Source organism: Poromitra crassiceps, assembly GCF_964638095.1.
Source record: "Poromitra crassiceps genome assembly, chromosome: 4".
Taxonomy (NCBI): domain Eukaryota; kingdom Metazoa; phylum Chordata; class Actinopteri; order Beryciformes; family Melamphaidae; genus Poromitra; species Poromitra crassiceps.
The window spans coordinates 11,850,601-11,878,423 of NC_139626.1; the positions used below are offsets into that span (position 1 = coordinate 11,850,601).

General features: G+C 43.3%; 1 protein-coding gene across 1 annotated transcript; it reads right to left on the reverse strand.

The window, feature by feature from the left end:
* Positions 1–340: 340 nt before the first annotated feature.
* Positions 341–23,909, reverse strand: LOC310774814 (very long chain fatty acid elongase 6-like; the record flags this gene model as incomplete). The annotated part of the gene is made up of 4 exons (XM_083634954.1): positions 341–963; positions 8,225–8,376; positions 17,961–18,092; positions 23,815–23,909. 4 exons carry the CDS (start codon positions 23,907–23,909, stop codon positions 533–535), a joined length of 810 nt encoding a protein of 269 aa, XP_083491080.1. The 3' UTR covers positions 341–532.
* Between the last annotated feature and the right edge of the window lie 3,914 nt (positions 23,910–27,823).

Sequence of the window (27,823 nt, forward strand, 5' to 3'; positions counted from 1 at the left end):
CAATGGTCAAGCGAATGGTCTGAGAAACAAAGGAAATCAATTAACCCATTGATACCTGATGCAGCATTTGTGTGTGTATCCCTTTAAGACCGCGAACCGCATCTTAAAGGGATACGCACACAAATGAGGGATATACACGCAAATGCTGCATCAGGTATCAATGGGTTAAATGGAGTGAGTATTATGTTAGTCATTCCTCTATCACCTTCATTAACCTTTTCTGTAGGCTACTATTATTCACCAGAGCACATATCAAAGTGTGAGGACCATGTACTGGTTCCCAAGTCCCCTCTTTCCTAATATATCTTTCCTATATTGTGTGTTTTGTAAATGCATGGTCATATTTTCATTTTGCGCTACCGGTGGCTATAAAAAGTCAAGTGAAAATATCACAATTCGAGGTGGACTGAGCAACCAGCAAGCCGGGTGACTCACACTCATTCCCCAACACTGTACAGTACAGACAACACTGTTACAGTACAGACAGCACAGACAGACTGTACAGTACAGACTTGCCGTCTGCCAAAGCCGCCTACTCTGCCTTGGATCCCTTCCCCCCGGGGGAGCCCTTGAGGTAAGACTTGTAGAAGAAGGAGGCGAAGAGGACCAAGTAGCTGAGGTACATGAGAACTCCCCACGCAATGTTGTCCACGTAAGACGGACAGCGCACCTCGTGCAGCCAGCGGTACACCAGGCCCAGGACAGCCAGGCCCATCACCATCTGCAGGATCTGGCTGGTCGTGATGATCATGGCGAAGGGGCGGGGCACCCGCAGGCCGGCCGCCCGGGCGGCGTAGTAGGTATACATGAAGGAGTGGACCAGGTAGTTCATGGTCATGAACCAGCCTCCGCCTGCCACCTGGTCCTTGTAGGAGTACCAGGAGTAGACCAGCACAGTGATGTGGTGGTACCAGTGCAGGAAGATGAGGCGCTGCTTACGCAGCACGATGAACACTGTGTCGCCTGAGAGAGAAATCATTACCAGTCACAAGCACAAAAGCGCACATACAGTATTTGTGCATTCACGGGGCTAACTGCACTATCAGCATAAATTAACGGGAATTGTGGTTAATAAGATAGAAGAGAATGGATATCCGCACACTAGAATATTACATTTTTTATTTTATTGACTAAACAACGCTACTTTTCGTAAATGAAATAAAGCCAGTGTAACTTAAATTGTCTCTATATCACTCTGTATCCAATAAAATATTGGGCGCTGTGCCGAATATCCATTCTCCTCTATCTTCACATGTACGGTTATCTGGCACCCGGCCCTACCCCTTAAGACTTAAAACTCTACTCTTTATTGATTTATAGGGCTTACTTTAGTTTGTTGCAAGCCTGCCTTGTTGTAAAATAAGATAGGATGTCCTTCCTGTCTGCTGCTGAGGAAACATTCTGTATCATCAATCATACACTCATGGATTTTTTGCCACCTCAGCATCTACCTCCATTTACCATGGCAATGGAGCCTATGTATGACAGCGAGCATGAAGACAGTAGACGAGCGTGCAGAACGGGAGAGAGCATCACCATCCACAGGCACCCCTCTTTAGCTAATAGCTTTAGCTAACGGGAGAGAGCATCACCATCCACAGGCACCCCTCTTTAGCTAATAGCTTTAGCTAACGGGAGAGAGCATCACCATCCACAGGCACCCCTCTTTAGCAAATAGCTTTAGCTAACGGAGTCAGAGAGCATCACCCTCCACAGGCACCCCTCTTTAGCTAATAGCTTTAGCTAACGGGAGATAGGGCTGGGCGATATGGCCTCTAAAGAATATCGCGATGTTTTTCGGCTATATCGCGATACACGATATATATCTCGATATTTTTGAAATCTCTCATAAATGCTCAATTTAACCCTTCAGGGTTCATACACATTTTGACCAATGGATTTCCATGACTTTTCCATAAGTTCTTAACCTGTATTTTATGCACACCTGGGGTAAAAAAGAAGAAGAAAGGGCAGATAGTGAGCAAAGATGGATGATTTAATATTCCATAGCTCTGACCTAAGCAAATCTGACATCACTGTGAACACAAACAACACTTCTGAATATGATTGTTTTAGTAAAGTGTATCACTCAATAGTCAATACAAAAAATAATGGCTTTTATAGAACCGAAAGCCTAGCTGCTTAGTCTGCAGATAAAACATAAAAAATTACATTTAGACTCTGTGGCTTTATTGGCATGACGGCAACATATAAGCGGTCTGAATTTTGCATTGGGGCCAGTTCTATAGTGGGGAAAGCCTCACTGTATACGCCATCATATCTGTGTCGTTTCACTTTTGACTGAAAAATGATGCCTCTAGTCTAGATTAAAGAAAATACACGTATGTGATGTTGACTTTTACAGTATGTAGGCTATGTGCGCATTCGTTTTCCTTATAGATCATGACTGCCCTGCAGCTAGCTACGTTAGCTTGCATGTAACGTATTAGCGTTAGTTGCTTTTGGAGACAAACCCTGGATGTTTCATTTTGAGTAATGCATGAGGTTCTCTATGGTTTACGCCAGAGCCGTATAATAGAAGAGTTCCGACATCTCCATTCACTCCAATGGACCAGTTTTTTTCCAGGAAGTAGAAAGTGGAACTCTTGAGTAAAAAAAGCAGCACTGTCCAGTTGCAACAAAATAGACAGTGTTGTACTTTGAAAGGGTTTTTCATCCCTTGAAATTAATCAAATTGTACATTATCGGCTTTATTTTAGCATGCAAAAGTAGCGCGAGACCCATTCCTGGCTGTTCATTGGCTAATGAGTCTCGCATTTTGGTCCTCCGCTGACGCCACTCTCATACTAGAGGACACTAGTTTACGCCAGCTCTGGGAGTATGAAGTGCTTTAAATGCGGGGATTTTGGTCACAACAAGCTTGTGGAGCGCTGCCCTGCAGGTGTCGGACTAGGGGGCAGTCCCCCCTGCGACTAGGTAGCCTAACCAGCTAGCTAACGTTAGCCCCGACCACAACAGCTAACGTTAACGCTAAACAAATCCGCTGCCTCATCCCCACGTTTGGTTTAGCGTAACGCCAGCTCAGACTTTCCCCTAATCTCAGAAACCTTGCGGGACATGTATTGCAAATCGCAATAGTGGTTGTTTTGTTATCATTTGAAACTGTCAACAGCTACACTGGAGGCGGCCATGTTTCGCTAACTGCGCCTGCTTGGGTTGGTTGGTGCGGACGGGTGATTTCGAATCGCACATAGGTTAAGACATAGGTTAAGGACGGGTGTGTCTGACGCGGTTTGACGCGTTTGACGTATCCATGTGATTCCCCCCAGGGCTCGACATTAACGGCTGCCCGGTTGCCCCGGGCAACCAAAAAAAACATGGGGCAACCATTTCTCGGTCTTTGGTTGCCCCAGGGGCAACCACGATTTAACATGCAACAAAATATGTACAGCAGCAAACAGCAAAATATACACCAAATAAATGTTTTAATACTTGTTGTGAGTGACATATATGTGACATTTTATTGCTGTTACAATCGAAACGATGTTACTAATTACCAGTCGGAACCTACGTGATGCATGCTGCACGTGCGGTATGTTTAACGAGTACTGACTGGGACAGGTGGGGCTGCTCGCACACAATCACAGCGGCTGCAAGACGCAAGAAGAACCTCGTCCGCCCGCAGCCCCGCACAGAAACAAAGGACGAGGAAATTGTCATTGAGGTGAAATACCCGTGCGTCTTTGAACGGGACGGAAAACGAATGCTATACTGCAAAGCATGTAGCCTACAACAAGCGCTTAGGTCTCATATGCTTCCCGCATCGGCGAGTGTCCACACGGAAAAGTTAGTTAAATCAGCAGACGCGCCCCTCCACAAGGCTGCTGTGCAGACGGTTTTCGCCTGGCTGTGCACACCCCGAATTGTGTAACTACGTGGACGCGGCTGGGCGGACAAAGTGGAGTTTTCAAGACTCCAGCTCACTTCCGCGAGCAGAAACCCACACACAGTGTATAAACGCTCCACACGTTTCCTCGTCAAGATTCAGTGTCTCTCATTTCCGTGCGACAGCCCAAACTTCAAGCATAATTCCAGCATAACGCTATACTGCAAAGCATGTAGCCTACAACAAGCCTACAACATACACCTCGACCAGGACATCCTTCAAAAACGTTTTACCACCGCGTATATGTGCTGAGAAATGATTTGCATCCCTGGCCTGTCAGCCTCTCATACGGGGTGAGAGAGAGGGGGATTGCAGGGCCGCTTCTGGGCCTTTTGGGGCCCTATGCAACATCAGAGTGGGGGCCCCAAACCACTGTCATCAAAGTATCCCTGAATGAACATGAGGAGGGCAGGCCCGGCGTTAGGGGCGGGCCTGACCGGGCCGGGCCTGACCGGGCAGGGCCTGACCGGGCCGGGCCCCCCCATTTAACAAACTGGCCCCCCCATTCAATTTTTTTTTTTTTTTTTGTTGCTAAAAACGTTTTTCTGTTTTAAAGTTTAACATGGAATCTGGCTGTCATTAGGCATTGATTAACTCAATGCTATTGCTAACTGTTACTTTGAACATCCATTTGCAATGATTCTGGCTGGATATTAACTATTGTAAATTTGTCACAATGAATGCAATTTGTGCACAATGTGTAAATTAGGGCTGTGCCGATTCACTTATCTCCCGATTCGATACTATCACGATACTTTGGTGCCGATTCGATATATATTGCGATTCACGATTATTGCGATTCTACGATTATTGCGATTCGATATTACGATTTATTGCGATTTTTGTTTCTTTTTTTCTTTTCTTTTTTCAGTTTGTTTGCTTTTTTACACTAGATTAGAACATGGGAAAAGTTGAATCATACACTAGAGACTGTATATTATATATCATGAGTAGGGCTGGGCGATATAGTTAAAAACAGGGGCGGACTGGGATCATAATTCAGGCCGGGCATTAGATACCAAGCAGGCCAGGCCGATATGGGCCAACGCGCGTGAAATTTGGGCCGTTTGAAGCCAGATTTGGGCCGTTTGAAGTCCAATTTTACAATGAGATGCACCCACTTTAACCCTGAAGTGTAATTATTACTTCAGACTAACTAATAAAGTAATAAAACCACTAGTAAACCAGTAGGCGGCGCCTAGCCTGCTGTTCAGTGAGTGGCCTGACTGCAAGCACCAAAATTTTTTTTTTTTTTTTTTTTTTTTTTTTTTTTTTTTTTTTTAATTTGCGATTATCGATTCTGGAATAAAAGATCGATCCAAAAAATCGTGACATTAAAAATCGCGATACTTAGGTGAATCGATTTTTTCTCCCACCCCTAGTGTAAATACACTTAATATTAATTGTTTAGGCCTAATTATTTGTAAAGTCACAACACATTAGAGATGTGTGTAGTTCTTCACAGATTTAGCCTCTTCATTTTGCTCTCAAATGCACCAGGTTGACGAATTTTACTTTAAAATGTACAAAATCTTCTTCCGGGGGAGAATCCCCCCGGACCCCCCTTGGGTAGCTTGGCCCCCCCAAGCTAGGGGCAGGCCCCCTCTGTAACTTGGGTCTGGAGCCGGGCCTGGAGGAGGGTAGGCTACTTAATTATCAATAACGCTTTTAATTAATAAATTAAGCACAATATGAACAATAACTGTTGAAAAATATATGAAAATGAAAGTTCACAAATATTAGTTAAATCCTTTCAGTGCAAATGCATTATAAAAACAAAAAATAAGATTTGTTTAGAAAACGAAATGACACAAATTTATTATTATTATTATTATCATTATTACTACTACTACACCCGGTGCGCACACTGAATAGGCCTATTATACTATACTATAGATTATTATACTTACTTTTCTGTCACATCGTCATTATTAAGCCGGCTTATGACTGCATAGTATCTTAATTACTCAAAATATAAAGCGACTAAAATTGGGCAACCATATTTTTATTCGGGCAACCAAAAGCTCTTGCCAGGTTGCCCCTCCGGCAACCACTTTTAAAAGTTAACGTCGAGCCCTGCCCCCTCCCTTTTGAGTGTGACAGAGCTCTCGCTTGAGAGGGAGAGCTGGCAAGAGGAAACGTGAAGCGAGTCATGCCGGCGGCTTAAGTTATAAACAATGCGTGACAATTATACTCGAATGTTCGCGATATAGTCATTTCTACATCTCACGTGGCACAAGCCGCGATACATCGAGTATATTCGATATATCGCCCAGCCCTAACGGGAGAGAGCATTACCATCCACAGGCACCCCTCTTTAGCTAATAGCTTTAGCTAACGGGAGAGAGCATCCCCATCCACAGGCACCCCTCTTTAGCTAATAGCTTTAGCTAACGGGAGAGAGCATCACCCTCCACAGGCACCCCTCTTTAGCTAATAGCTTTAGCTAACGGGAGAGAGCATCACCATCCACAGGCACCCCTCTTTAGCTAATAGCTTTAGCTAACGGGAGAGAGCATCACCCTCCACAGGCACCCCTCTTTAGCAAATAGCTTTAGCTAACGGGAGAGAGCATCACCATCCACAGGCACCCCTCTTTAGCTAATAGCTTTAGCTAACGGGAGAGAGCATCACCATCCACAGGCACCCCTCTTTAGCTAATAGCTTTAGCTAACGGGAGAGAGCATCACCATCCACAGGCACCCCTCTTTAGCTAATAGATTTAGCTAACGGGAGAGAGCATCACCATCCACAGGCACCCCTCTTTAGCAAATAGCTTTAGCTAACGGGAGAGAGCATCACCATCCACAGGCACCCCTCTTTAGCTAATAGATTTAGCTAACGGGAGAGAGCATCACCATCCACAGGCACCCCTCTTTAGCAAATAGCTTTAGCTAACGGGAGAGAGCATCACCCTCCACAGGCACCCCTCTTTAGCTAATAGATTTAGCTAACGGGAGAGAGCATCACCCTCCACAGGCACCCCTCTTTAGCTAATAGCTTTAGCTAACGGGAGAGAGCATTACCATCCACAGGCACCCCTCTTTAGCTAATAGCTTTAGCTAACGGGAGAGAGCATCCCCATCCACAGGCACCCCTCTTTAGCTAATAGCTTTAGCTAACGGGAGAGAGCATCACCCTCCACAGGCACCCCTCTTTAGCTAATAGCTTTAGCTAACGGGAGAGAGCATCACCATCCACAGGCACCCCTCTTTAGCTAATAGCTTTAGCTAACGGGAGAGAGCATCACCCTCCACAGGCACCCCTCTTTAGCAAATAGCTTTAGCTAACGGGAGAGAGCATCACCATCCACAGGCACCCCTCTTTAGCTAATAGCTTTAGCTAACGGGAGAGAGCATCACCATCCACAGGCACCCCTCTTTAGCTAATAGCTTTAGCTAACGGGAGAGAGCATCACCATCCACAGGCACCCCTCTTTAGCTAATAGATTTAGCTAACGGGAGAGAGCATCACCATCCACAGGCACCCCTCTTTAGCAAATAGCTTTAGCTAACGGGAGAGAGCATCACCATCCACAGGCACCCCTCTTTAGCAAATAGCTTTAGCTAACGGGAGAGAGCATCACCATCCACAGGCACCCCTCTTTAGCTAATAGCTTTAGCTAACGGGAGAGAGCATCACCATCCACAGGCACCCCTCTTTAGCAAATAGCTTTAGCTAACGGGAGAGAGCATCACCCTCCACAGGCACCCCTCTTTAGCTAATAGATTTAGCTAACGGGAGAGAGCATCACCCTCCACAGGCACCCCTCTTTAGCTAATAGATTTAGCTAACGGGAGAGAGCATCACCATCCACAGGCACCCCTCTTTAGCTAATAGTTTGCTGATCAATATAGATCCACTAGAAGGTTTAAGTGCTCAGAGAGAAATGCTTCAAGAGAAAAAAAGACTTGGTCACTCAAGGTTAATTTTTACGTCTGTACTTTCACTACTTTGCATGTCCCGGCCTAGCCTGTTACAATCATGACATCACTACTACTCTCATGTTGTGTGTGAAAACACCTAAGATTTTCAATTTAAATTAGGTCATTTTGGATCAACAGTTTGTGCTTGACAGGACATTTCTTCACCTCAACTTCCTTCATTTGTTAGTCACCATTACATGCAGTTTCATCATAACCTGCTGGTGACAGATGTACAAATGTCATCTAAACTCATAACACTCTGTCCAGTGACTGTTCTTCATGTCAACCTTTCTTTGTAGATATCTATGTTGTGCAAGTGAACAGTGATCTGCTGCCATGTCTTGATGCTGGCACAGAGGACTGTGAGGAGAGACCACAGAGGAAGCCTTACCCAGCTCTGGGGCCTTGCTGAGGACAAAGGCATAGGCCCAGAACTTGCTGACCGGGGCGCTGTAGAAGCTGTTGTCACACACCGACTGTCTGAAGCCGCTGGTGGTGAGGACGTGCCTCATGTACCAGCCAGTCCTGATCGCTCCGATGATACTGAAGAAAGAACCCATCATATGCAAACACATTAGCAACAGTATCATATCAGCATACACCATGTCATAACACATCAAATATCCATTGAAATGCATAATTATGCAGAATCTTCTCTCATTTGAGTGGCTAGTTATCACAGTTTTCAATATAAACAATACAATTCTTATTATAAGAATCATTGTGTAAATGTTGGAAAAATAAGACAGTTCGGACTTAATGTTTCCTGAGTCACAAACTTTAGCCTTTTAACACGTTCACTGCCAAGGACGTGTTAACACGTTTTCAGAATCCAGCTGTTGACTGCCAACGACGTGTTAACACGTTTTCAGAATCAAAAAATTTTTTTTGACGGTGGGACGTTGATCTAACCCTTTTACGTCTCCTACACCAGAATTGGAGGTATTGAATGTGTATAATCTATTTTACCGACCCACTGAGTGTCGACATGTCTCTCCACAGTAGAAAGAGGCGACCCAAAACTGGAGGGAAAAGCGCGAGGAAGCCGTTCTCATACTGTAAAATTGATGGCGAAAACGCTTTCACTTTCGCGCTGATGCACAGCGGTGGCAACGGTGGGGGGTTCCAAGAATAGATTGGATGCACACTTTGAAACACGCAGCATAAATATGACCAGAATCGCATCAAAGCTCTCAACCAAAACTCCACGAAACGAGCGAGTCCACCCAGACTTCCTCAAACAGCGGCCGCGCAAACAGGCAGCAGCCAGGCAGCAGCAACTTTGTTGTGACACGCCCGCTGGAGAGCCAGGGAGGCAGGAGGAGAACACACACGGAGGGAGGAGTTGGAAGCAGAGGGGGGTTTCCTGTTGTTATGGAGGAAATTACTGTTCAAAACTATTGTTTAGATGTTTGACTCTTACTGATGCCAAAAATGAATGGTTAAAGTGACTGTTCTATCGAATTTCACAAAAAGCCGTTTATCTCTGAATAATTTTTCTGACGCTGAAACCATGCTGTATTCAACTGCTAATGCTTACATAACTACTAACTCTACAAACTAACTCTTTTAGACAGAGAAAGCACACATTCTATTAGTTCTTTTGAGATATTGTGTGTTCACAAAATCTTAGCAGAAAAGAATCCTCGGGTCTTGAAAGATGAGCCAGAATCCTCAAAAAAAACCTCTGGCAGAAGCTAACTACAGTAAAAAAAAAATGTCTGGCAGTGAATGTGTTAAAAACACAATTCTTACAAAAACTAGAGCACTCAAAAAATGTGGTGGAGATTCAGAGGGAGTGGACTGAGGCTGGAGTCAGTCATAACTGAGAAGTAACTGCTGATTTTATTCACACTATTCTAATTTCTTGAAATACTGTTTTGGGGGTTTTCTGGTAAACCGTCCATCTGGCAGCGTCAGCTTAGTTTTCTGGAGCTGTAGGCCAAAATTATGAAAAATGAAACAAAGGCTAGAAATATTTCACTTTGCGTGTAATGAATCTATAATCTATGAAAGTTTCACTTTTTGAAAGGAATTATGGAAAAAAACATACTTTTCCATGATATTCAATTTTTTGGGAAAGGATCTGTATATATATATTACAATAACACATTTGAGAGGTGCCTGAGGTACTGTGAAAACCATGGTATTTTTGCTTGAGGTTATCATACTGTCCAAGTCTCGTAGCGGACCAACATTATAATTTGTGAAGGTAAATACATTGCACATTCATAAAACAAAAATAACGATTTCTCCGCGGTGTCGTGATACTACCCATTATCGTGATACTACCCGTTATCGTGACACTTCGGCTGGTAAATCTTGGTATTGTGACAACACCACAGTAGATTGCAAATGCACAACAGACACAGTTTTGGCCACAAAGACGACAATAACAGCTGGGACGTTTGTTTTCATCTGCAATTTGTGATATTTATCCACTGTGGAAACCAAACATACATATTTGGGAGGTCGCACAGCATGCGAGCTGTGCGACCTCCCAACCACTCAAATCAACTCTCAATAACTGTCAAACTAGATGAATGACTTCAAAACAGTAATCTAGTTTGACAGTTATTGAGAGTTGATTTGAGTTAATGAGTTATTAATTTGAGTTAGTGTGGACCAGTGATGTCACTGGTCCACACTTTAACACTCAATAACTGTCAAATTAAATGACCGACTTCAAAACAGTTTACAGTTTTCTGATATACTACTGATGTTCTAATGATACAAAGCTGGTTGAAAATGGGCGGAGTGTTCCTTTAACTCGGAGGATTTAACCAGGGGTTACAATTAATTGCGTCGGGAGATAATTTACAGGACACGGTGTCCTGCAGATTTTAATTTACAGGTTTTTGATTCATTTTAAAGGCCAATGTCCTGCAATTACGGGACAACGGAAACGCTGCTCAGGACACCACACCGGCCCTGCCTGTTGTCACCTGCCAAGTGGGTCACAATGTCGACAAACTCTTCTCCGATTCTGGCTCCGCTTACATGCAGGCACCGTCTCTCTGGTACTGTCGACTCTTGTTTCAGTAGCAGGTAAAGAAAGAAAACTCAACATAATGACACTTAAGGTATATTCACCTTTAGTAGCAGATGCCGTAAATATTCAAGGGTTGGTTTTCATATGGCAATGGGATTTCAAGAGGAACATCATCTAAATTGCATAATTTTCGAGGGTATTACTTCTCTCAGCTAATAACGTGTAAATAAAATGCAGCCATCTTATTCTAAAGGGCTGACGTAAATGCAGTGTAGAGAGGATTTCGAGCGACACAGCACTCAGCTAAACGGCAGAAATAATATGAGTAATTCATTTTTTTATTACATAGCAGTTGCAAGCTTTCATGGAAGCACTATATAAATGATGTTTAGGGTATCCTTGTTGTTTTGCTGCCATGCTGTTGAGAAAATCCAGACCATTTTGTGCCATTCTTTAACATTCAAGCAGTATTTCTCTCTTAATGTAATGGGATGGGAGTATACGGTAGATAGATGGAGGAGAGGGTCCTTGGCTAATACTGTGTATTGTGTCAGCATCACTAGATTTACATTGTGCAAAATGTGACATGAATCCTGGGCTTTCTTTGAGTGCACAGCACTGCTGTGAAATGTGACATGAATCCTGGGCTTTCTTTGAGTGCACAGCACTGCTGTGAAGCGCGTTTGGAATGTGCTTCTGACGTAGATCAATTTCTTACAGCACATTCCCTCTTGCATTCATTTCAGCACGGGTGGCTTCCCACAGCTAGGCTAATGCAATCATGATCATGTGATTGTCCTGTTTATCCAAACAGCCATGGCCAGCCAATCATAAGTGCAGTATCTATGAGACAGTGTAATGGACGAACTGATACTGGAACTGCCAGTACTAGGTGAGCAGGCCCCCCACCGGCAGCCACTGCTGTAAACATTGATATGGAAAGCACTGACTGTGTGACCTGGAAGTTAAAAATATTAAAACATCCTATTGAGGTTTTTAATATTACTATAGGTATTTCAATACACAGGACTTCTCTACATTATTCATTATGTATTTGCTTATAAAATGCTTATCAGTGCTTATAACAGACCATAACATATTCCATTTGGTTGATGATGCTTTTATTCAAACTGTCTTACAGTGCCATGGGTGAGATGTAAATCCTATAGTAATCTGGCAGTGGTAGTGCCATTGAGCCACGGAACCTCAAATCAATCCACATAATTGATTAATGCTATTTAGGCTGTGAAAATACTAGGGGTGGGAATCTCTAGGCACCTCACGATTCGATTTGATTCCGATTCAGACGGCTACGATTAGATTATTCACCTTATTCTTTGCCCACACATGGACGCTTCCGCATTACGTCATTTTGTAATAGTATTTCCGTTTTGACTTGCCAAAAACTCCGCAGGCAAGATGGCTGCGCACAGTCCGCTCCTAAAGTGACAAAATTACTCCCCCATAAACTAACATATCTTGGCCAATACGTATGTAAACATACAAAATAAAACAACCCGTAATATCTTAATTTTATGTAGAATGCAGAGGACATGTAACTGTTTAGTTAAACTTGCATTCCAGGAATATTGTGCTCTTAAAATGACGTTAGTGGAGTGGACGTTAGGTTGCGCACCTATGTTAGGTTGCGTAACCTATGTGCGATTCGAAATAACGCATCCGAGATAGAAACGTTATGAATATAGCCACGTTATAAACAACAAACTAACGCTGGTGATCCGTATGGAATCAGTGTTACTCGAAATGGTTAACGGTTATATCAATTTGGTCATTCAGTGGCATTTTACTGCCATATAACATAACTAACTAGTGGCTAATATTATTAGCCACTAGTGGCCTTCGCAACTAGCACTGAACCGGAAGAACAAATACGTTTGCGTTGAACGCGGAAGAGAGAAAAAGTGGGCGTGGTGAATAAGGTGAATAAAACGATTATCGATGCATCGAGATGCATCGATTATAGATGCATCTTGATGCATCTTTTTTTTCCAATACATGCTTTCTTTTTCTCACTATGTTTACTACTTTTAAAATAAAGTGAATTTAAATTGCATTGCAATGATCCATAATTAAAATAAACAGATTAATTTACTTCCATTACCTTTTATTGACAAAGCAAATGGAAGAGATGTGTCAACTGGAAGGTTACATCTGCCAACATATTTCCCAGCATTGCAAAGAACCAACAGGAAAAGAAACAAGTGTGCCAGTTGTGTCTGTAGCAGCATCCTATAGTAAATTAACTCCACTTCAGCATATTCTGAATCACTTCTTCTACATGTTGTAACAGCCCCGCCACATTTGCACCAGTCACTCATCACTCTTGTTTGGAGTACATGAGACACTAGCTGCCTGCCACTGTCAGTGGTCAGTGATGATGTGCGTTGTTAGAGCTATCCTAGCGCTTTCTTCAGTGAGTCCATAACTTGGGCTTTGGTCTCATTGTACAGTCTGGGCTCTGGGGATCACTGTCGGCAAAAAACCGGCGAGATGGGACGTACCTCGGCTCCAAAGCGCGGAATCCCTGGAGTTGGGTGGATGCCTTAATAGCATTGCTTGCTAAATTGTTGGCTGGTTGGTAGCTACTACTGTCTGATTGTGTGTCTGATTGTGATTGTGTGTCTGATTTCATGTTCTGCCATGTTCACATGCGTTTGTTTTGCTTGCGCCACGACGTAAACTGTCCGGGCGCTGCCTCGCACTCACAGTTTAGTTCCGCCTTTTCGTTCTGTCAACATCACGTTACAACTAATGTAAAAAAAACGATTGACATTTGTGAATCGATTCATAATCGTCTGCATCTCGATGCATCTAAGAATCGATCCCCCCCCCCCCCCCCCACCACTAGAAAATACCTTATCTGTAAAGGGGAGACTCGTGGGTAGTACCATTCAACCTATTTTCATTTAGATAATAAATTGAGCTGAGAGGTCAAGGGACCACTTTGAAATAGTTTTTCCCTCAACAAAACTTTGCCTACATTTTGGAGCGTTATTTTGGCCCCTTTCCGACAAGCTCACATGCCATGCTTGGTACCAATGGATGCCTTAGGTCTTCTAGTTTCATTTGATATCCATCTATCTTCACTCGAGCTTGAAACATTTGCCTGCTAAAGCCATTTGATTGTCCACGAAAATCCTGAGTGTTGGCAGACCACTCGTGGCCCACCTGCAGTACCTCCATGGCCCACCAGTGGGCCGCTGCCCACACTTTTGGAATCACTGAGTTACCATTATGCTGGTTACAATAATGGCTCATTTCCACCACATATAACAGCACAGTACAGCTCTACTCGACCTGGTCTTACTCGTCTGTACTTGATATAGACTCTGTTTCCATAGCAAGTTTACTCGCCTCCGCCCACACCTGGTCGTCATAGCGACCGCATATCTGTCCTCCGCCCATAGCCGAAGTAGCCTATAACGTATAACGTTAAAATTAAATCCATACACGGAACTTTTAAACTGGTTATGGGCTACACTGGTGCCTCTAAATGACCTACAGTGTACATGGGCAAATGTGAAAATTGGCTAGGAGAATGGATTGGATATCACTTTGTTGTTACTCAAACGCACATGCATGCGCTGCGTGGGGGACAGGAGTTGCGCTACGGGGAGAAGGGAAGCCAGCCCGCTACCCCGGTGGCCTCTCACCAGGCAAGACCGTGGATGTTACACACAACTACAAAGGGCTTCCCGAGGAGCGGACTTTTTCTCTCTCAAAACAATTGAAAACCACCGTCATGTTAAAGCTGAACAAGGAGATCCATTTTATTTCACCAGAGCCAAAGGCAGCAACACAAAAGACTGATGGAAATAACAGAAGAGAAGGTAAGCCCCACTAAACTGCTATCCAGTATTGACAGTAGATACAGTAAACACGATTCTGCCTGACCAATCAGTCATCTGCAGTGTTTTCACGTCACTGTATGGTAGGGATGGGCATTTCTAGCAAAAACACTATTCGAAATTCGCTGGCCAAATTCGAATTTAATTCGAAATTCGAAAATAAAATAAAAAATGTAAAAAAAAAATTTTTTTTTTTTTTTTTTTTTTTTGTGTGAGTGAAATGTTGCATTGTCTCCCCTGATTCTAAGTCTACGGCTTTATTAATTAATATAAAAAGCTTCTGCTGTGGATTTTTAGCTCAAACAAGCATTGCACCACTGAAGTAAAGAACATGTTACATGACATTGACATTTTCGAAAATAAAAAACAGTTTTGACAATCATGAGTGGTTCATTAAATATTTAGTAGGCTCAGGTCTGAGTGCCAAAGGGGTGCCAAAGTCACCCCCTCTCCCTCTTCATGGGATTTCATCCGCCATTCATTTTTCCATAAACCTTGCTTAAAATGCTTATAAAAATTGTTTTACTTGCTCAAACCAAGCGATTTGACTATACTTAGAATCAGGGGAGACAATGCAACATTTCACTAAAAAAAAATTTTTTTTTTTTTTTTTTTTTTTCCCGAATTTCGAATTTCAATAATAAAAGTCGACCTTGATAATAACAACGATTATTCGAAAATTCGAAATTCGATGCCCATCCCTACTGTATGGTACCGTGTCCACAGTGCTGGAACCTCAAAAAGCAGGGACCAAAACTAGCACGACTCAACCCCGACTCAACCCAGGCTGTCCACGTTTTTGATCGGTGGAATGAGACAAAAAAGCTAGACGAGCTGGGCGGGGCCGCGCTGATACCAGCGGTGGAAATGGGCAATAAGATAAGGTCCCTTCCTGTTAGAGGAACTTCTGCTTTTAAATACCAGACCATTCTGCCGTCAGAGGACTAACTACACCACATTTTATGTTCCCACAAATAACCGCCTCACCACCTCACCAGGCCATAAGCAAGAAAATCATGCTGCCCTATCCTCTCTGATGTAGTTCTCTAAATCAGTGGTTCTCAACTGGTGTAGCCTCAGGACCCACTATTTTCCTTGTCATGAAGTCGCGACCCAAATTTCAGATTTTTTTTTAAACCACTCAAATTTATTGCACAAAAAATAGTTAATTTAATACAAAATGCCTTCATGCACTGTTATAAACCTCAAATGAACAAAAAAGTGCAACAGAAGTGCAACTAGGGCTAAAAACCAATTGAAATAAGGCAGACTTGAATTACAGGCCTATATGTTTTTAAATTTAAACAAGTCAAACTGGTCATGCTCAGAAAGTCTTATTTGAACTGTATGAAATATGAAATAAAAGGCAGACTTATCTTGAACTACCGTAAATTCCGGACTATAAGCCGCACCTTTTTTCCCGTTTTTTGGCCTTTTTTGGCCCCTGCGGCTTATATAACGGTGCGGCTTATCTATGGATTTTTTCAAAAAAAAAAAAAAAAAAAAAAAAATCTCTCTTTTTTAGCACTCTTTCTAACTATAAATCCTATATAACTATAATAAGTTTTAATTTCCTCTCTTGCCCTCTTTTCACCACACTGTATGACACTATGACACTGTGTGCACTGTAAAAAACAACACAGGTGGTGTTGTGTTATGTTGTTTTGTTGAAATGTTAATAAATGGGAGCTTCCTACCTGTAAGCTACCCTTACATATGGTAATTAACTCATTGAATGCCAATGACGACAGCTGTCGTCAATTCAAATACTGACGTAGAGTGCCAAAGACGACGATTGTCGTCAATTGCGTTTTTTGACGGTGGGACGTGGATCAATCCCTGATACATCTCTGGTACAACTATTGTAGCTATTGGAGGTCTATAACCTATTTTACAGAACCCTTAGGTGGCGACAGTGCTCTCCACATAACAGAAAGGCAAGGAAAAAACAAAGAAGAAGTCGTTATGGAAACGGAAATCGCATCGCATCCGTATGCATCGATATGCTGAAGCACGTTACTGCAGCTGTGCCTGCAGCAGCCAATCTGCTCCCACAATTGAGCCGCTCCGTGTCGGTTGCGACAGCACATCCGCACATCCACACCGTGGAGTTGTTATTATTCTCAACTGGAAGCATCGTTGCCGGTGACAAACACACGCGGAACGCTGTAAAAAAACTGGATGTTGCGCACCCTTCACTGTGCGCACAGCAAACTCAGCAGAGAGCCACCACAGACAGGAGGAGGAGTGTGCAGTTGAGGCGAGGCGGGGCGGGGCGGGGCGGGGCGGGGCGGGGCGGGGCGGGGCGGGGCGGGGGGGGGGGGGCACGCAGAGCAGCACGCAACACCCAGACAGACCCAGGCAGCAGGACAGGATTGACAAACGCAAGCCAGAATATCCGATGCCCACCAGCAGCAAATCAAGACCAGCAAGAAGCTGCAACCAGCAGCGCACGCAGGGGCCAGCGCTGCTGGTTGTAGCTAAAAATATTATTCTGCCAAACAAAATTCCCTGGCCTAAACTGTTTTATTGAAGGAAATTATTTTTGAGGTGTGACTACATTAGAAAAGATTAGCTTCAGAGTCAGTGATGTGCTTGAAATGTTTAATTTCACAAAAGGCCAATTATCTCAGCTTCTAGAAAAAAATTGCTGTTTTTGGATGAATCAAGCTATCTTCTCCGGCTCATAACTAAAGAACGGAAAATGGGATCAATAAACTTTTTTTTGCAGATGATAGAATAGAGTCTCATCGTTCTTTGTGCGTGTTCAGTGTTTACATAGTAATATCACACAATATTCTGTGGGCCTCGAGAAATCACTGAAAACGCTCTGAAACTCTGGCACTGGGAGCGTCCGTTCTCCAAAAGTGGCTGGCACTCAATGAGTTAAACATTAAAACACAAAACACAAAAAAAAAAAAAAAAAAAAAAAAAAAAATACCATTAAAACACCCGCGGCTTATAGTCCGGTGCGGCTTATATAAGAAAAAAATAGTCAACTTTGAAGGTGCGGCTTATACACCGGTGCGGCTTATAGTCCGGAATTTACGGTATATGTTTTTCAAAGCACTGTAACCACGGTACCACGGTTTTAATGATAATGACGATTTGAAACGGTACGGTTATCATAAGGAATTTGATCACGGGTTATCATTACATCCCTACATACGTAGGGGAAACACTGCGGCATCTCTTATTTCATCAGAGCTTCACTCAGTTGACACAAGCTGACTGAAAGAAAACAGTCTGCTCCACCTGTCGCTCACCTGAAGATGGCCAGGCTGAGTGACCACAGCACCAGCGGGCGACGCAGGTTCAGCTTTGGCCGTTCCCTCATGAAGTGCTGGCCCCCGAATACCAGTGCAGCATACAGGCCACAGAACATGAAGGACTTGCTCCTGTGGAGGCAAGAGGCACACCAATTATCACTGCATCCATCCCCAGTCTGACTCATTGCTAGCCTACAAGTACATGTGCACAGGGCTTGGGGGAGGATCAGCCTCATTATCTGACCAAACAGGAAAATTGTCTCACCTCAGTCTGATAATAACATGATTTAGACTTTAATAGCTCAGTATCTAGAGACAGAAAAAGACAATATACTGTAGAGCTTTATTGTGAATGCTGATGGTGGTACAAAGTATTCTTCTGTTCTACAACATGGATATGAAATTAATTTAAGGCATCAAAAGTTATAAGAGCTCCCCGTTTTCTACTAACACAGGAATCTGTCCCAATGGGGAAATTGTTTTTCAACTTGGTTTGATCCTATTTTAAGGAGAAACTATAATGTGAAGCACAAGGCAAGCAGTATTGCATTTCAAGAGCATCACAAATACTCCAACAATAGCCAAACCTAAAAGCTCAAGTGAAAATCTCCACAATGGTTAACTGCACACTCAAGGAGGCCCAGGACTATGGATTTCACATACAGCTTCAGAAGGCCCTACTGACCAGGACTATGGATTTCACATACAGCTTCAGAAGGCCCTACTGACCAGGACTATGGATTTCACATACAGCTTCAGCAGGCCCTACTGACCAGGACTATGGATTTCACATACAGCTTCAGCAGGCCCTACTGACCAGGACTATGGATTTCACATACAGCTTCAGAAGGCCCTACTGACCAGGACTATGGATTTCACATACAGCTTCAGAAGGCCCTACTTGTGCTCTAAACCACATCGAGCCGCAATATAAGGAAGAAGACGACTTCCAAACAGCTCTGCTAAACCCTAAATCACCACAGTCAAACACTGAAACACTAGTCAAATGTTACTATGTAAACTTGCATTGTCCCTACTAGCAAATAATAAACGATGAATAAATAAAATAAAATAAATAAATCATTATACAGATTAGGGCTGTGAATCTTCACTGGCCTCACGATTCGAATCGATTACGATTCAGAGGGCTACGATTCAATTACGATTATCGATGCATCTCGATGCATCTTAAATCGATGCATCACTTTTTTTCCCAATACATGATTTATTTTTTCTCACTTTCTTTTTTCTCACTGTGTGGCTACTTTTAAAATAAAAGTGCATTTGGAATTGCATTGTATTATGATCCAAATAAACAACTGCATGTACTTCCATTATATTTTATTCGATTATTAAATTTTATTTTATTTTATTTTAATATTCGATTTTTGGCATTTGTGAATTGATGCAGAATCGTGCATGTCCGCATCGCGATGCATCTTATAATCGATTATTTTTGACACCCCTAATACAGATGTGATGCTGTTACATAAGGATATTATACAATTAGGCTGACTGGGAGTGGAGCATACCAGACCAGACCACTTGAATCAAACGTCTGTGACGTGTGATGAGAGGCTGTCAGCCAGGCTTACTAGACTCATTTTGTCTAGTGAACATATTATGAACTGCTCGTGATGGAGCTACTGTTCAAAATGCAGTGAACTTGGCAAAAAGTGTGTGCATGTTTGGAGGGGTTTGGTGTGAGGAAGTGTGTGTGCATGTTTGGAGGAGTTTGGTGTGAGGAAGTGTGTGTGCATGTTTGGAGAGGTTTGGTGTGAGGAAGTGTGTGTGTGCATGTTTGGAAACACCCAAAACACCCAACGACCCCAGGTTACATCACTGATGATGTATCCCAGTTGCATTTAGAAGATGTAGTGTGTAATATGTCGGGTTAGGGCATATTGCACAGTGAAGCCTGGCCTCCCCCTTGCCAGGTGCATCTATCAGATGTATGTATGTACTGTTGATCTCTGGCGCCCCCTAGCCAGTGACGCCTAGGAATAGACTAGGTGACAACCAAGAATAGTTTGGTGACTACTGGAAAGTCAGTTGACGGGCCGGAAAGAGACGGCACCCGGTACAGGTTGGGTTAGCAAACCAGTCTGGTTCTTTCGTGAGGAAGAAATCCAAAAACGCCACGGTGAGTCTACCGAAAAACTGTGCAAGCACCAACGTAATCCAGGATGGATGTGCGTCATGGATTTTTCCTAGTGGATCAGGGAAATCCTGTCAACCATTCATCCCCTGGAAGTGTGAATTGCTCGTCGCAGAACTATGACGTGCAGCGTGCAGGCCTGTGTCTCTAGGCGTCCCCCCTGCCGCCCGGGAGGATGCAGACCTGGTGAGACGAAGGAGAAGCCCGGCCGGGAGAACCACAGTGCCTCGACTCTCCATGCACTGATGTTCCGGTCCCTGTGGAGTAGTTCCACAGCAGCGGATTGGGGTTTCTTGGACCCGTCCGCTAGCAACATTGCAGAGGAAGATTAAGTAGTCAGATCCGTGAGTGGCTGCTGCTGGGATACAAGCCGAGGTGTAATTAGCCTCAGCTGGGTCACCTGGGCGAGGCTGTATTATGTTGTGAGACCTCAAACACCCAACGACCCCAGGTTACATCACTGATGATGTATCCCAGCTGCATTTAGAAGATGTAGTGTGTAATATGTCGGGTTAAAGCATATTGCAGTGAAGCCTGGCCTCCCCCTTGCCAGGTGCATCTATCAGATGTATGTATGTACTGGAGGGGTTTGGTGTGAGGGAGTGTGTGTGCATGTTTGGAGGGGTTTGGTGTGAGGAAGTGTGTGTGCATGTTTGGAGGGGTTTGGTGTGAGGAAGTGTGTGTGCATGTTTGGAGGGGTTTGGTGTGAGGAAGTGTGTGTGCATGTTTGGAGGGGTTTGGGAATGGACCCGGTGACTAATCCAGATTGGCAGAATACATATTAGGAAGAGGAGATGCTGCTGCTTGACCCAGTGAAGCCTACACAGGCTTGTGAGGGTGGTTCCTAGCCTCAATGTGAGACTCATCAGTCATTCTTCCTTCAGAGTGCTCCACAGTGCCGGATGTATCGGTTCGGTGCTCAGTGGTTGGGAGGGTGTACTGCAGTTTACAATTTTGAGCATCGGCTCCGGCATGTGAATAAAGGGCTCGGTGTTGGAAACTACGCACTAGGGATGCAGCGGTATTCCGTTTGAAGGTATACCACCGCGGTTTGAAAAGGTCACGGTATCAAAACCACTCAAATTTGCCGTCATACCTTCCCCACGGTATCAGCTGTTTCCCCAAAACAAAGTGCCCAGGTCGCTTGCAGAGTGCAGCTTACGCGGCCCCTCCCCCTGGCTGCATGCCTACCTAGACTAGAGCACAGCAGAGAGGAGCTGTCTGTCCCTGACTGTATTTACAACCGTGGGTGTGATAAAGCAGGAGAACGCAAGGACCCCCCTGAACTTTCCCCCATCTAAAAATACGACGTTGGCTGTATGGGAATATTTCAGCTATTGTAAAAAAACACAAATGGTCCGCACATAAAGGTCTGTGAAACCGTGGTATTTTTGTCCAAGGTTATCATACTGTCAAAAACTCATACCGCTGCATCCCTACTATGCACTATTTGGGAGTGCCATGGCACCCAGATCTTGGATAACAACATTGTCTCGTGGGTGAGTAGTTTTATTGTGATTGATAACGTGGATATCGCGTGCAGCCATTTAGCCGGGCTTGCAGTGGATATAGGGGGACCGGACCCGAGACTCTGAAGGAAGAATGACTGATGAGTCTGGCGTTGAGGCTAGGTTGTTCCCAGTACGTTCTTGTAACACACATGGGGGGAAATTGCACTAAGACCAAGCCCTCGCAGACACCTAAGTGGGAACCAGTAACCTTCTAAAGGGGAATAGCGCTGAATTTCAGAATAGGGCATGATTCTGATTGACAGATTAATCAGCCAATCAGGTGTGTTTGCTTTCAGCCAATCACACCTGATTGGCTGATGAATCTGTCAATCAGAATCATACATTTGAATCATTGACAGCTTTATCAGCCAATGGTGAAGTTCGTTGACCTGCGACGTCAGGGGAGTCTCAAAATTCACTACACAGATTTCTCTCAAGAGGTTCACAAATGAGAAGCAGTTTGTAAATGCACATTCAGCAATTTGCAATGCATGATCTGTGAATTTATATTACAAGTGTGCCTCAAAATAATATTTGTGAAGCAGAGCGTGTGCATTTCTGAATTTATATTACAAGTTTGCATAAAAATTATATTTGTGAACCAGAGCGTGTGCATTTGCGAAACAGATTAGTGAGTCCGAAATACAACTGCGAAACAAAGCATGTGCATTCGTGAAAAACCCTGCAAGAGTTCATTCTATATGAGACTGTTCTGGCTCCATACAAATACAGGGGAGGGGTGTAAATATTGGACACTATTGCATTATTGTCCTTTTGTTAATTAAAAATAAATAAATAAATATTACATAATAAAAAGAAGAAAAATCTCCCAGCAATGAGATGATGTGTGTAAGGTAATATGCTATTGTGTGTGTGTGTGTGTGTGTGTGTGTGTGTGTGTGTGTGCGTGCGCGCGTGTGTGTGAAAGAGATGGGAAGAGGGAGAGTCCTATTGCTGCCAGGTTAATGTATGTGATTGATTAATACTGCCTGACAAAGACAGCTGATATGGCAGCTAGGACGCCTCCCTCTCTGTAAACTGTAGTGGCCGGCTGTAATGCAATGCCTGCTAATGACTCCCTCAAACTGTGTGTGTGCGTGCGTGCACGGATTGCACGCACACACACCCACACACACACACAGAAGTGTACGTCTTCTGCAAGTAAAGGCAGAAAAGAAGAAAGTAGGATCACTGTACGCTCATCTCTCTTTGGATCTGGCCCTCCTGGACTCCCTTACATGCAGCAGAGACCCTCCTGGACTCCCTTACATGCAGCAGAGACCCAGCGTCCGTGAAGGAAAGGAATACTTGAAGGACCTGAAAGACACATTCTTTGACTAATCAGCAGAAGGAATGCTGAAGCAGGTCTCTAGTCCATTAATCACAACCTTCGGCCAGGCCTTCACAGACGTCAAATACCAGCAGAGCGTCACTGTGACAGTGACAGCTCGCTTGCTTCTGGAAGAGAGACACAGCAGTATTAAGTTTCTGACCCGCACAATGGCACTGGGTGAAAGTGAGCCTCACTACAAAAAAATGTGGTCTTACTAGGTTTCCTTAGTAGTCCATTGTTGACCGAGGAATCACTCACTCTCTATAGCAGACATTTTATTGCATGACAAGAGCTGAGTTGATTGCACATTTCGTAGAAGATTATGTAAGAATATATAATTAATCCTTTGGTAAATGTAACCCAAGCCCACAGTATTTTACATGTATTCAGTACAGTAACTGAGATTACTGTACTGTTTGTTCATTTAAAACAGTGGTTGTGAATAGAAAGCCTGCTTTTGCAAAGACTAGCTTAGAAGAATAGCTTAGGTCCATTGTATTTGTGTCCATGCAGTTGTCAGTTTTCATCAGACCCAGCCTGGGCGATGGGTCGTACCATGCATCATGCATCCTCAAGGACATTTGAATAGAGGCGGGTAAAGTGGGCTTTCCCATTTTTAATACCACCACCGCAACCAAAACACCGAGACGTTACAATGTATCGGCTTGGCGGAAGGAGATGTAACAAGTTTAAATTAATGTCCGAGAACAATGTGTCGGACGGTTCCGCGTGGCGTGCAGCCCTGGCTGACGTGATGGACCGGGGAAGGAGCCCGCCACCGAGGATGAGGATCTTTTATTTAATTTTTTTGCATATCATCAAGTTAGTTTTCTTCCGGGTGTGACTTACCAGTTTTCTTGCATCCATTCCAGAGCCTCCCTTTCGTCGAAACGTCGCTCGAAATCGTACTCCTCTAGCGGGGAATTGAGCTCGCTCTCGTTCATTTTCACACCGATCTCTCTTCTCTTCCGCCAAACTCGGGGTCCCGGGGTTCCTAGCGATTTACTGGAGAAAATAATAGATATGACTGCCCTCAATAAACCCCACGACAGACTACACTTTCCTTACTGTCTGTCAGTCTATCCGGCAGACCTTATTTAACTGGGTTGTCACTGGTTGGGGGGGTCTGAGGGAGGCTGCGGTGCCAGATGCACTTCCCCACTGTCACTCACACATGCGTACACTAGTGTCAAGGTAGCCAGAATAAAGCATAGAGGTTCCGTATCCGGTCACGACTTTCCAAAAATAAAACCCTAATTGACAATCGTATGTTTGTCCAACGTTTTGCAGTAATACATCGGAATGAAGATAAAGAACATAAATATATTATAGTGAACTATATAGGTGAAAATGTTGCGTTTTCCCGAAAATGTCCTTTACGCAGCAGTATAGGCAAATATTCCATATGGCTGACAAAGAGACTCTCACCATCATCAGACAATTTGGAAAGCTATTTTGAAAAAGTCCATTTCAAGCTGTGTTATAACAACTCATTAAAATCTATAAAAGCTCCGCCACTGTGCAACATATGCGAGAATACGATAGCTATCTATCACTGAGAAAAAAGGCTATCACTGATAGCTTACTACACTATGCCATTATTTCCTGTTTTCTCTAGCTATCTCTGGCATGCTTGACGCAGCTCCCCTCCCACGAACCGAAGCACAAAGTGATGGAGGCAGAGGAGGAGGGGCTTGGCTGTGACGTAATCGTATAATAGTATTCCCATGATGTCACAAGCATTTTCCTACCAATATTGGCTGTTTGTGTCATTTGATTGTAATCACCTGTTAATTGATTACAATCAGTTATTTTCCTACCAAGATGCCATGTGGTGATGTAACAGAATACTATGAATAGCGCTTATCATGTAGTAAAAAAAAAATCTGAATTATTTTGGTAGTGTTCAATGTAGGACTTTGCATCCTTTTTAAATATACAAAAATAGGTTTTAGTTTTTAACACCTTACATTTGTGGATATAAAACTTTAGGCTATATTTATAAAGCAATGATGAGATTACACAGGGGGGGGGGGTCTAATTCTCTCTTATAATTTGTAAAACCAAACAATACATCCTTCCAGCAAAGTACAAAGGCATCATATATAGTTCCAAAAAGTAGAAAGAAAGGGGAGGGGGGAAATAATTTGAATTATTTTATTATGCCAAGTATGTTTGTTTGCACATAGATGGAATTTGACTGGTCGGTGTGATTGGCGTGCATGTGTATATATATATATATATATATATATATATATATATATATATATATATATATATATATATATATATATATATATATCGCAATGTTGCATTTGGCACTTTGAACTTCCTCAGCCGCCGCAGGAAGTACATCCTCTGTTGTGCCTTCTTGGTGAGAGCTCTGATGTTCAGCTCCAGGTCCTGGCTGATGATGGAACCCAGCCCAGGAGGCAAAAGGACTCCACAGTGTTGACTGGGGAGTCACCCAGTGTGGTGGGCTGCGTTCACATCCAACACTATAGTCACAAACATTATATTTTATACAAGATTATTTATTTACCCCCCCCCCCCCAAGACCCTTGCATTATGTAGAATGTGTATAGCCTAATCACAATGAATGCAGGATATACCTTTTACGTTGCCTTGTAAAAGTGAGTAAATTCTATTCTGCAAATTAACAAAGTGGGTGAACTGAGTGACTTGTGGTAGATGAGTGGAAATCAAAATATGCAAATGTCTACTGTTTTCACTTGGCTTTATGAATTCTGAATGATTTGACATGGGAGCCTTTATCTGTATCACCAAGGGGAATAAAGCTAAGATAGCTTTTTGCATGAGATAAACTCTTGCTGAATCCATTATGTTACAATGCTGTAATAGCCGCATACCACCCTCAAACACCTGTGCAGTAAAGTGTTCCTTATCTTTACTAGCACGGTGTGTGTGTGTGCAGTCATACTATCTGTATCTCAATTTGCTCATTGATGTACTGTAGTTTTGCAATCTGTGCAAAAGGGCAATGAGTCATTTTGCATTGTGAACGTGAGGTGATTAATGTACTTGTGGCATAGCATCCAAAGTTCTTATTGTGAAATTATTTCACATTTTTTTCACGTGGTTAGAGGCTAGAAATAAGCAAATACTCCAGCAGCTCACTTGGGGTAACTCTAAATTGTTAATAAAATGGTTGAGGCTCACTATGTGATTGTCTTACACTGTGATATCTGTAGCCTCATTCTGTCAGAAATGCAGTGGGAAAATTAAAACGTAGGCTATTTGTGTGAAACTGCGAACTCCACTCGGTGATCACCATACAGAGAGAGGAAACATTAATACATTTTGATGCTACTCATATACTTATGCATATGTATACTATTCATTTATTTTAGATATATAATCTTGAAAAATGAAAAAATACACACATCACTTTGAGAGGTGCTGGGTTAGATACAAATTCAGTAGAAATAATAATAGAACCCGCACAAAGAATATTTTACTTCTTCAAAATCAGACTCTGAATCTGATTTTGAGGAAGTAAAGCATTCTTTGGAGCATGCTGCATAAGTGTAATATATATAATCTTAACAAGGAAAGTCAGCAGTGTGCTGCTACAAAGGCTGGGAATACTGAAGGAAATGAATGAACATGGCACCATCTTCTGGACAAAGCTGAGAGGTACTTCACTGTATATGAATCAGAATGAAGGGGAGTGTTGGCATCAGGGGTGTAAGCATCCCAGGCTTTTCGAGGGCCCTCCCCACATTGGGGCCCTGTCAGTCCCATTGTCTGCATAGCAAGTTAGTTGGCTACTACTTGTACCAGGTAGCTAAAGTTAGCACTCTAATGTTATTGTTAGCCATCCCTCAATCATGTTGTTTACATGTCATGTAGAGCTACAGTATGACAGTGAGCTTTTCGTTTTTACCACCACTATCACAGGCTATACTGTAGTTAGCAAAACAAAGTGGCAGCCGTGTATAAGCTAAGCTAGTGTAGAAGTGAGTGACAACAGCCAATAACCATAACAGCACAAATAATAGACAAAAATCTCGAAATAAATTTCAGAAAAACAGTCAAAAACGTTCTAAAACTTTGCGCCGGCAACCTTCGCTCGCCGCCGAATGTTGCCCCCTTCAGAATTTTGGCTTGCATGACGCCCCTGATTGTCAGTGTATAGAGGACACCGAGAGAGAAAACAGGCTAGCGGGAGTGTGTCTGATCTTTTACCAGTCAATCAGCTGGTTGGTATGAAGAGACAAATGGGAGTCCCTGCCTTCAACCTCCTCACCCTGCTGCTGCCCTTGGGTCCATTTCCACAATCTACATGTTCTCCCTCACTGCCAGTAGATGGCAGGAAAGAGCAGGATATTGCTGCTTCAATGCAGTAGTCACAGGGGATTCCTAAACTTTTCTTATCAAAGACCCCCTCACACAGGCACAATACATCTTGGACATCCATTGAATGAGATTTTGTCCCAAGGAACCTCATCTGATACGATTTGTGTTGTTGCGCATAATGATATTGTGCATCATTATCAATGGTAGCCTACTACTGACTGAAAGCAATCCGTATGCATTTTCTCTTTGTGCTAAATTGTAAATTTGCTATTCCTCATTCTCGGGGGGGCCCCCTGGAAGCCTCTCGGGGAGCCCTGCTGGTCCCTGGACCCTACTTTGGGAACCACTGAAGTAGCCCCACTGCAACTGTACAATGAGTTGAAGAAGAGAAACACACTGCTCAGAACAGGAAGTTGTTGAGCCAAGTATGCATAAAAACAAAATCCCAAGGAAGTAAATGAGAGGGGTCATATACGAAAACTAGAAGTTAAAACAATAATTTATTAACTAAAACTAAGGGAAAATAACTAGACAACAC